This window comes from Ctenocephalides felis, unplaced genomic scaffold (genome assembly GCF_003426905.1).
Source record: "Ctenocephalides felis isolate EL2017-DRISC unplaced genomic scaffold, ASM342690v1 CF-g0.4_SCAFFOLD_03570, whole genome shotgun sequence".
Lineage (NCBI taxonomy): Eukaryota > Metazoa > Arthropoda > Insecta > Siphonaptera > Pulicidae > Ctenocephalides > Ctenocephalides felis.
In genome coordinates this window covers 12738924-12750099 of record NW_020539724.1, presented here as the reverse complement: position 1 = coordinate 12750099, position 11176 = coordinate 12738924, and the positions used below count along the sequence as shown (strand labels likewise).

The window sequence follows — 11176 nt, the reverse complement described above, 5'->3', positions numbered from 1 at the left end:
CCTGTGTATCCTGGATTATTTTGCTGTTCCTGGATTATTTTGTCAGCAAAGCTCTAAATACAATAAGGTAAGATTTTATTTTTACAAGTTTTATTAGCTTTTCATTCAATATCTGCACATGATTTTTATATATACAAAACATTTATTTCGCAATTAACTTAAAAATACCACTGTTATGATTTGCCGGATGTGCTATATACAGAAACTAGAAATGACTGAAATAAATTCTAATGTGCAATATCTGATTGTTAAAGTTAATAATATTTTACATGTATGTATAATATTATATATGTTCTAATAGTTTAATGCAATTGTGTTTTGATATTTTTCCATTCATATCTCCAATTAATAAGGACAATAATTTAGTACTAGTAAAAATACATGCAAACTTCCAATACATTTTCTTAAAATATCAACTTGATTTTGATATATATATTATTCATCCACTTAAGTAAATTTTTGGCAAATTTCATTATTTAATTTTAACCTTCTATACAATTTATCTAAGAACTTTTTAGTAGACTTTGCCAATCAATTGAATTAGGGTCTATTTGTGGTGTGGTTCCTTTATTTGTTTTTAACATATATTCTGATACTGAAATATAAATTGCGACTGCTAGTCCAAACAAAGCAGCCAAAGTTGTAGAACTTTGCAGCACAATACAAGTGGCAACACACAACCCAAAATATGTTAAGTATCTTGTTATACTAACAAATGTAGAACGTTCTTGGCTTGAGACATCCACACAGATATTATCTTTAAGTTCATACCCTTCGGCACATTTTTCACACATATCAGGACCATCACCTGAACAGCCCTTACAGGCTTTATCACAGGACAGGCATGAAAATGAGCCTTCATTATTAACACAAAATTCATTAACTTTGCAAGGATTTTTAACTTCAACACATTCATTAATATCCATGCAACCGCTGTCCTTGTTCATAAACCAGCCTTTGTTGCAATCTTTACATCCTTTGACTCCACCTGACGTACATGGGCCTTTGCATGCTGTATGGCATTGAGAACATAATGATTTTTCATCATCTTTATAAGATTCATAAAATCCATCAGCACAATGAGCACATATATCGCCACTGTATCCTTTATCGCATATGCATTTGCCATTACCCAAACGTGTGCCGTTTCCTTTACACTGTCCATTGCCATTACAAACTTTAGGGTAGCCCTCACAAGGGAGGCATTCTGGTCCAAAATGCTCGATAGGACAACATACTTTTAACCTGTCTATGCACAACCACTGGTGGAGATTAAAATCGTTTTCTTGATGTTTGAACCACCATTCTTCTATAAGTCCTGTTGAAGGTTTTACATTAAAATTAAGATTTATGATCACAATGTAGTACTTATACTAATGAGAAAACAAACCTTCATTAGTTTCCGCTAATGTGTGACATTGATCTTGGCCTCGATCTACATCGTTACAAAGCTTTTCTTGAATTTCAACTAACCTAATTTCACTTGTCATATAGCTGCCTAATTTTTGCTCTTCCCAAGCTGCATCTCCACCTTCATATTTGCCCCTTGATGTCCTATCCATACCTTTTTTGAAGGAGTCCACTAAAGTTCTACACGATTGGCAAGGTGCAAGTTTAATAGCTTTTTTCTCATTTTTGTTCTCGAGAGCAAATGTTGATGATGAAATAAATAAAAACAGCCAGATGATTTTCATGGTTTTTGTATATACAAAGTATACTTTACTACAACTACTTTAGATCAATAAAAAGAATTTGTGCAATTATATACTTAATAAAAATGGTAGTTTTTCTATACACTATCTTTTTAAAACTATTTTTGATGATGGTAAATGCATTCCATTTATATAAATATGTTAAATGCTATCTAATAATAAGAAAACTCTTATAGAATCGTCATAATATCCAGATAACCTCAACAAGCCGCATATTCTGACGTTTGCCAAGCAACGCATGCGTTGTCAAACGTCAGATACAATGAACTTGAAGTTGTACGCAAAATAACGGCGCGAACTTTAAAAGATATTGATTTGAAATATCTATACTTTACAAATTATATTCTAGTTATAAATTAAACTTGTTTATAGCATTTATACAATTTTCAACATTGTGTGACAAATTGAAGCACGCAATATAATTTATTATATTTCAATTGAGGTATTAATTTCAAATATCAAGAATTATTTATATCTTTTCTATAACTATCATAGAAAAAACAAAATCATATTTTTTATTTATTGCTATAAGATCTAAATCTATATTTTGATAAATTTCTAGCACATATTTGATTCATAAATGGAATGAAACTTTCACTGTCTTATAATCTAATTGGCAAATAATGAAATGAATGAGTGAGAATGAAATTAATTTGCAAACCATAATTGTTCAATGAAAACTTGACCCAAAATTCATTATTCAATATTTTTCGCTTTTTGTTCACCAGCTTTCACACCATTAGTTTTATAGTATAGTTTATAGTGCATCATCACCCTGATATTATCAAAAAGTACCTGTATCAATTTATTAAATATACATGTAAACTATCAAATCAGAAGAAAAGAATTCTAAATTACCAAAATATCTGAATAACTCTAATGCAATAACATTTTCGATAATGATCAGTCGTTGGCCATGCACGAAAAAAATTCTTCCGTTTATGTGGCGTCAATATATAACGGGCATTATAAAAACTCACATTATAGTAGATGTCACAGTAAAACAATTCCAATTATAAAACAAGATATTTTATTAGTGAACCCAGAAGACGTTCGGGATTATGAATGGTCGTGTTTTCGTGTATGACAAGAATAACAGATACTTTAACACCACGTACACGAGAGATAAGAATTCTTGATATAAAGACACTGTGCCACCTACGTCGACTCACGCACATATCAAGCCGATTTATTAAATAATATATTAGGCATTAAACTTAATTTATTGATAAATGATACCTGGTCTAAACTGTACTTATTCTTCAACTTGCAGATAAACGATTGTAGGCACAAGTTGCCCAGAATTGTAAAAGAACCAAACACACTTTTATTAGACGTTCGACGTGTATGTTGTAATTTGGTAATTAGATTCTTAAACGTTTTATATACAAACCTTAAGACAATTTTTATATTGGATTGAAGTTTAACTATATCGCATATAATTTATTGTGTAATAACTTCTATTAAAAATTGCTATTAAAGTAATCTTCTTTAGAATATAAATTTCACATATTATTATAGCGGCCTTTGCGCAGCTCATTTATGGGCAAAATTTCTTCCCTGTTAAATATTTTATCACAAAATTAAATATTTATATAAGAACTTATAAAATTTAATTTTGTCACAAAATATCAATTCTTTTACAGATGCTTCCAATAACACTGTAATAAGTGTAGTTGCATGGCATTAATTTGTCTGAAAAAAATGATTTGATTGACTTTAAGGTGTTTAAGGTAACAAATTAGTTTTGTTATTTTAGTAAAAATTTTGTCGCATATGAAAAATATTTTGGGCTCGTCCGGGATTTGAACCCGGGACCTCCCGCACCCTAAGCGGAAATCATACCCCTAGACCAACGAGCCACGAAGGCGCCTTGTCAACTTTCTGGTCTGGACAGTCATCTCTCTCCAGATACATCTGGTTAACAATTTACCAGGAGTTGTAGAACTTCTTTTAGGAATTCCTATGTTGTGTAACTCATGCGGAGCTACGTCTATATAAATCATTCAACAAAATATTCTATATTTGAGCATTCATACCTTAAATTCTGTGCTTAGACAATTTGCAAAATTTATACTTAATATCTCAAAACAGAGAAGATCTCTTTTTTCTGTGCAACTAAGGAAGTTCATAGAAAATATCTATTTTCCACATTTTCCTTTTTCAATGTAAGGTTTTTACTTCTGTATCCCGAGTTTGGCTTCCAAAGCAAACTTTTAAAACTCTGCAAATCTTTTCAAGTTGTTTTTTTTATCGAATCCGAGAATTAATCGATGCTGACACCGTGCGCCGCATGTGGTACACGTCTTGGTCTGCGAGGCCTGTCAATAAGTCAACTGGTGACCTGTGATAAAATCAGCTCAAAACACAGGAAGGTATAGGATAGGATATTTAAAATATTTGTAAAATTAAAGCATCAATTCAAACACTACTTTCATAAATGAATTCAATGACTTTTCAATCCTTTTGAGGTTTTGTAAATAAGTAAAATAAAAAAAGTAAAAATATTTTAGAGCTTTAAGTCAGATTTTTTACAGCGAAATTCTGTTAATTAATCAAAAATGAAATTAACTTCCATACATGAATTTTGTGACAATAAAAATTTATATAAATTTTGATAATTTTTTACGATTTGATAATAAATAAAACATCTTGCCAATAATTTGCCAAACGGTTAATTGCAAAACCTTTTTGTTAAAATATATTGAGTCTGAATTGATTTTTGGTACCAAATTTGGCATATTGATGTCATTAATTGTCTGATCACAAACCTGTAACTGAATTGGCAATATTTTTCACAATCTCAACAGTTATACTCTGTATTTCCAGGCATGTCATGTTGTTTTACATTGCATTTGATTTACAAATAATCGATAATTTACATGATATTAATTGTGAATGTTTTGCAAACCACTATTTTGTCTTGTTTCACTTCATTATTATTTATTTACTTTGCTTTCCTTTATGCAAATTTATATTGTTTTCGTTATACATTTTCTGTTACAACGTGCGAATTCCATGCCTGAATTTATCCGCTTCAGTATTTTATTTTTGATTGTTGAATGACAAATTTACCAGATTTAATAATCCGGTTTCTTTTTTTAAAAAAAAATTATTTGGCCTCGCTTGCTTACTCTGACCTACAAGATGTTTATTTCTTTACATTCTATACCAGTTTTTATATTCTTCATTTTTGCTGTTTTCTATCAATGTCTAATTCTATTCAACTTCTATTTTCATTCCATTTTTTCTTCTTCATTCTTCTTTTAATCTCAGCAGATTCAGTTTTTTTTTCTTATAATCTTATTCTTCTTCTTATAATCTTCTTCTTCATATAATCCTATTATTTCTTTACTTCTTAATACTACTTTCTTAACTTATCTTCATTCTTCTTTCTACGTTCTTTACTATCTTCTCATTTCGCTTCTTCTACTTCTTCTTACTTCTTCTACGATACTTCTCATTCCATCTTCTAAACCTTTTACTTCGATTCATCTTAATTAATTCTCTAATTTTTATACATTATGATTATTTTATATACATAATTTTATTACAATTCATAATTCTATTATGAATCCAAATTATCTACTCAATATTTTTCAATTTCTTGCCGGAGATTTGAACTCAGAACTACAGCGTTTGAATTGGCAACGCTACTCTGTGAGCTAATCTCGCCACAAATCGGTTTCTTGTAATCACACAAAAAAATCTTATATTTAAGTTGCAGCAAATTTCTATATCTTGTGGAATTGTGCGCTTGAACTGATTTTATTTGCGTTTTTAGAATTAGGCAAATGTTTACTATTTTTTTTTATCAAATAGTACAAAATATGTATTGATTTATTATTCTTTCTAGACAAAATTGTTTTGTGGATGGTAAAATTGGTTTCATGACATTTTAAACGATTTTTGCCAAAATATTATGTTTCCGCCCGGGATCGAACCGGGGCCTTCCGCGTGTTAGGCGGATGTGATAACCACTACACCACGGAAACCTGCAGTTCGTTAACTACTTTACTTTTGCAGACTATGGATTTTTAAATTGTCTCCTAAAACATATTTTGTGGTGTATTTTCAAAAGACGGGCTCGTCCGGGATTTGAACCCGGGACCTCCCGCACCCTAAGCGGAAATCATACCCCTAGACCAACGAGCCATGTTAGTAGCAGTAATTATCGCAATATCGCTGAAACTGTTGTTATTAAATTATTACAAAGAGTTTTAAATTATTGCCAAAATATCATGTTTCCGCCCGGGATCGAACCGGGGGCCTTCCGCGTGTTAGGCGGATGTGATAACCACTACACCACGGAAACCTATACAGGTGTTCCAGTGACAATAGTACCTTACTACTATAGTTTTTGTGATTTTAACCTCTTACCTCTTTGCGAGCGATTTGAAGCCCTCGAACACAACGGTCAGCTGGGATGCCGTGGTCCTGTCAGGCGTCCGATATTTTAATGGCGATCATCGTACATAAATTCAATGCGATATGTGTGTGTGGTAATTTGTTAAGAATGCGACTGGGGGTCTTATCTTGATGCAACTCCGAGATACTGCGTGCTATCACACCACTAACGTTGAGTAGGGTCATGTAAGGAAGAGTTTTGATCGTATTTGCTATTTCCTAAATATCGCCTGAATGATAATTAAATATTCTGGCTATTTTACAAGTGTGGTTGTCGTATTAAATCTTATATATAAAAATGAATCAGAAAATGTGTGGTAAGCGCATAACTCAACAACGCCTGGACCAATTTGGCGAATTCTTTTTTTAAAATGTTGTTTATATCCAAGGATGGTTTTTACGGCGAAAAAAATCGAATAATCGTCGGGAAAACCCTAAAAACAGCCCTTTTCTAACTAATACAAATAATCGTAGTCGGCAGGCGATAAAATTGGTATGGCTTTAAAGAATTTGACTTCAAGTCATATAAGATTAAAACAATAAATGTCAATGTCCATTTGCCGCGCTTGCCGGTGGCAAATGGTCCAATATTCTTGCGTTTTCTGTTATACTCTACTGATTGTGCTTTTTTTTGTTTGTAGTGTTTTGAATAAAAAGTTATTGCATGTGACACAATATCTTAATATGCCTCCTATAAGACGAGGCAATTTAAGTAGAAGAACACGAAATGCTACAAACCAAGCTGATTACCGATCTAATCGTACTGCACAAGAACATGACAACCGAAAATGAACATGAAAGAATTAGGATTTAACTAATAATCGCGCAAGTTTGAATCGAGCTGCTTTCAGTTACGATGCTTCAATTGGAATTGGTGCAGAGAATTCCAATGATCAAGTTACTCAATATCAAATGGGCCGCTATGTTAGTAGTAATGAAGCAATTTGGCGAATATTTAGAAGAGACACCTTTCTGTTATTCACTTAGCTGTGCCTTCAGAATTGAACAGCATTGAACTCAGGTCAAACAGCTGCTCATCCACCATCTACTACATTAACAAGTTTTTTGAGACAAACGATAATGTTGCACAAACACTGCTATATTCTGAAATGCCAAAATATTATATTCTTATGAAAGTAACAAATGTTGCACCTGGGTGGATTTACTTCTTAGATGCGCCTGGTGCTGCAGGAAAAACTTTTTTGATTTTATTAATATTAGAAACAATTCGCTCACAAAACAACATTGCACTTGCACTCGCTTCATTGGGAATCGCAGCAACATTACTCGAAGGTGGTCGAACGGCCCATTCAGGACTAAAAACGCCATTAAATATGCAAAGCAATGAAACTCCAACTTGCAACATTTCGAAGAACTCTGCAATAGCTAAGGTTTTGCATCAATATCAATTGATTGTTTGGGATGAATGCACGATGGCACATATAAAATCTTTTGAGGCTTTAGACAGAACCTTAAAAGATTAACAGAGCAATCAGAACCGATTTGGTAGATTTTTTTTGACAGGACGAAGTCTGTCGGGTCAGCTAGTGATTTATAAAAATCGTTTGATAATTGTATTTACATAGTAAATAATACTATTTAAGTTACTTTATTATTTATTAAAATAAAATATCACATCGCCCAGCTTATTTTTGGTATGAAAGTCAAACCAATGTTGAGTTTGCCAGTGAAAAGATTGGTATGGTATGGAGGGTATAATATATCCAATATGGCAGTTTTTCGTAGTTTTAAATTATTGGCTTAAACTAATCCTAAGAAATTTAACATAAGTTTGCACTCATCGCATAGATTTATCCTTATCATTCTACTCCGGTCAACCCTGTCCCCGAGATCTCAGCGTGCGTTTCCATCACTTCGAACTCTCTTTATGAATTCACGTAAGCTCACGTGTTTTGCTTGATTTACACATATTTTACATCTTCGTCGTGTTGTCAGACGTACGTTTAGTTTGTTGGGATTTCTCTCTCTTGAGTGCTTTATGCTCGCTTCTTCGCGCATTTACGCTGATTGATGTTACTCTCTACACTTCTGCCCTGCCTACTCTGTCCGGAACGGACAAATGTTCGGTTCATTTTTTCTTCTTGAGACATAATAGACAATGTTTTAGATAATTTAGGTACTGAAACTGATATTTGAAAATCAGGTCGTCTTTTAAATCAAATTGTTATTTCATCTGTAATAAGTATGATAACTACTTATAGTCGAGTCATTTGGTGCAAAAAAGGCTGTTGCCGGTACAGTACTCCGAGAATTCTGAAAATTTGTAATCTTATAGATTTCGAGGTGCTTTTTACGAAAATCAACTTTGCCACCTCAAAATTGAACGGCAAGTTGCCGCCATATTAGAAAAATGGCGTCAAAAAACAGCTTTTTGAAAATATCTTCTTTCTGGCTCATTCTACGGTAAAAGTATCTATATACGAATTAAACTAGATAAAATTTCCTACAATTCTTTAGGAAACCGTTTTTTTTTGTAAAATTGATAGTTTGAGAGTACGGCCGGCTCAAAGTCTTTGCTGCTCTCCCCGTAGTATCAAATCTCTCCATATATGACAGCACTTTGAACTTGACCACATTCTCTCTAATAAATAAATATTTTTGATGTTAAATTAAGCGAATAAGATTTAGAAATAAAATAATTCAAATATTTTTTTGTTTTTTTTTGCTGATTTTTTAACACTTCAATGGCAAAGTAGCTATAAGTAAGTAGCTTGAAGTGTTAAAAAATCAGCAAAAATATTTGAATTATTTTATTTTTAGATTTTATTCGCTAAATTTAACATCAAAAATATTTATTTATTAGAGAGAATGTGGTCAAGTTCAAAGTTCATATATGGAGAGATTTGATACTACGGCGAGAGCAGCATTTTAGCAAAGACTTTGAGGCGGCCGTACTCTCAAACTATCAATTTTACAAAGAAACGGTTTCCTAAAGAATTGTAGGAAATTTATCTAGTTAATTCGTACATAGATACTTTTATCATAGAGTGAGCCAGAAAGGAAATATTTTAAAAAAGCTGTGTTTTGACGCCATTCTTCCAAAATGGCGTAATCATGGCGTTCAAATTTGAGGTGGCAAAGTTGATTTTCGTAAAGAGCACCTCGAAATCTATAAGATTACCAATTTTCAGAATTCCCGGAGTACTGTACCAGCAAAACGACCAAATGACTGAACTATTAGTCACATTTTTTAGACACACCAATCAAAACTATATTTTAAATAGTAGTACTATCAAAATCAGGTTCATCAAAGTTGAAATCTCTTTCTAGTAGTGTTTACTACTATTTAGCATATAGTTTTAATATACGTGTCTCCAATTTCTATTAAATAATCATCATATAGTTATTATATATGTATTAAAAATTTGTTTTAATATAGGATATGATTTTTAAATATCAGTTTTCGTACATAAATTATCTAAAACATTGTCTATTATGATTTTGGAATACTTATGCGGCAATAGAAATACACTGTTTTTGCTTCTATATATTAAATATATGAATCAACAAGAATTGCAATTAGTTTTAAATAAAATAAGTATATTAGTCTGTTAGTTATTTTATTATTACACAAAAAATCAAAAATATCACTGGGCTCGTCCGGGATTTGAACCCGGGACCTCCCGCACCCTAAGCGGAAATCATACCCCTAGACCAACGAGCCACACTTCTTGCGGCCTTATTTCTCATAGACATCACTTTTTCTGTATTAACAATATAAATTTTATAGCCAAAATATGATGTTTCCGCCCGGGATCGAACCGGGGGCCTTCCGCGTGTTAGGCGGATGTGATAACCACTACACCACGGAAACTTGTTGAAGCAAGAGCCATGCGCAGTAGTCGCACTGTGTGTATCTTGTCGATTAACGAAAGTGATCGTTTGTATGTAATAATATGTTTTAACATAGAAACCACAAACTAGTCACAGTCAGTGCTTCGTAATGACATATTTTAACATTTTCGTTTCCAAACTTTCCAAAAATGTAATATTTTCGCAGTCGGTAGGATTCGAACCTACGCTCCCAGAGGGAATCTGATTTCTAGTCAGACGCCTTAACCGCTCGGCCACGACTGCTTGTTTGGAAGGAACATATCGATAGATTTCTTGTCAAGATATAAATTTGAACTAGCTGTAAGTGGAATTCTGTCTTAAGGCAATTAGGGCATCGTGCCTTAAGGCAAATTGCTGGAACTTCCCGGACCGCAATTCAATTTCGAGTAATTAAAAATAATCAATAAAAGTTGATCAATTATTTGAAACTAATAATAGAAATTTGAACCATAAATTATTCTATCTTAAATCATTTATTTTGAAATATTTTGGAAATTCTGAACTTTTTTTCAAAGCAATCGTTCTGCTTTAACTGCATAAAGACGAAATATCAAAGCGCGTAAGCGCCGCGTCGCCGTCTAACGCGTAAACATTGGTACGGAACCCATAGGAATGTAAACAAAATTTATACTTATTGTTAAAATCTCTATAAAATATCTGATAATTTGGTGTGCATATGTCTAATGTTCATTTTTGACCCCAAACGGCTCATTTTTTTACTTTTCCTCCATATCTCCAAAGTCGTTAACCTGCCTTTCCAAAAATTTGAACAGTTCTTCATTTAGTCAATACAAATAAATGTTTTTTGAATTATTCAAATCGGACGCTCCGTTTTCTTAAAAACTGAGTACCGTTTTCGGCACTTTTTGCCCCGTATCTTCGGAACGGCTAACCTGCCTTCGCCAAAACAATCAGCACGTCTCCTTATCAATACGAATCGAATGTTTTTTGAATTATTCAAATCGGTTGATCCGTGTTCCCGAAATCGTCGCGAAAATTTGTATCCGAACATACATACATTCACGCACACACACACACATACATCCATTTTTTCTAAGGTATGTCAAAATGTTCAGAAGGTTTTGAAACGTAAAGATCTATAAAAAAATCCATTTTCGATTTTTTTGCGATTACTATAACTTGCCCTGCAGGAAGTTAAAAATTGTATTTTAATTAGTACATAGTTGCATATAATGTTGTAA

General features: G+C 32.6%; 1 protein-coding gene and 7 non-coding genes across 8 annotated transcripts; all 8 read right to left on the bottom strand.

The window, feature by feature from the left end:
• Nucleotides 1-365: 365 nt before the first annotated feature.
• LOC113382953 (cysteine-rich with EGF-like domain protein 2) lies at nt 366-1778 on the bottom strand. Its single transcript, XM_026621209.1, has 2 exons — nt 1391-1778; nt 366-1318 (listed from the first exon to the last, which is right to left on the bottom strand). Exons 1-2 carry the CDS (start codon nt 1692-1694, stop codon nt 504-506), a joined length of 1119 nt encoding a protein of 372 aa, XP_026476994.1. The 5' UTR covers nt 1695-1778; the 3' UTR covers nt 366-503.
• A 1724-nt stretch (nt 1779-3502) lies between these two features.
• Trnap-agg lies at nt 3503-3574 on the bottom strand. The gene has a single exon. It is a non-coding gene; the product is annotated as a tRNA-Pro (tRNA).
• Nucleotides 3575-5635: 2061 nt separating this feature from the next.
• Nucleotides 5636-5707, bottom strand: Trnav-aac. The gene has a single exon. It is a non-coding gene; the product is annotated as a tRNA-Val (tRNA).
• An 88-nt stretch (nt 5708-5795) lies between these two features.
• Nucleotides 5796-5867, bottom strand: Trnap-agg. The gene has a single exon. It is a non-coding gene; the product is annotated as a tRNA-Pro (tRNA).
• Nucleotides 5868-5954: 87 nt separating this feature from the next.
• On the bottom strand, nt 5955-6027 carry Trnav-aac. The gene has a single exon. It is a non-coding gene; the product is annotated as a tRNA-Val (tRNA).
• A 3705-nt stretch (nt 6028-9732) lies between these two features.
• Trnap-agg lies at nt 9733-9804 on the bottom strand. Its single transcript has one exon. It is a non-coding gene; the product is annotated as a tRNA-Pro (tRNA).
• Nucleotides 9805-9881: 77 nt separating this feature from the next.
• On the bottom strand, nt 9882-9954 carry Trnav-aac. The gene has a single exon. It is a non-coding gene; the product is annotated as a tRNA-Val (tRNA).
• Nucleotides 9955-10135: 181 nt separating this feature from the next.
• On the bottom strand, nt 10136-10217 carry Trnas-aga. The gene has a single exon. It is a non-coding gene; the product is annotated as a tRNA-Ser (tRNA).
• Nucleotides 10218-11176: the final 959 nt, after the last annotated feature.

Bases quoted from the DNA above. Each gene is read 5' to 3' on its own strand.
- LOC113382953 (XM_026621209.1), bottom strand. From the start codon at position 1,694: ATGAAAATCATCTGGCTGTTTTTATTTATTTCATCATCAACATTTGCT. The intron at 1,319-1,390 runs GTTTGTTTTCTC...AACCTTCAACAG, and splicing joins ATTAGCGGAAACTAATGAAG to GACTTATAGAAGAATGGTGG.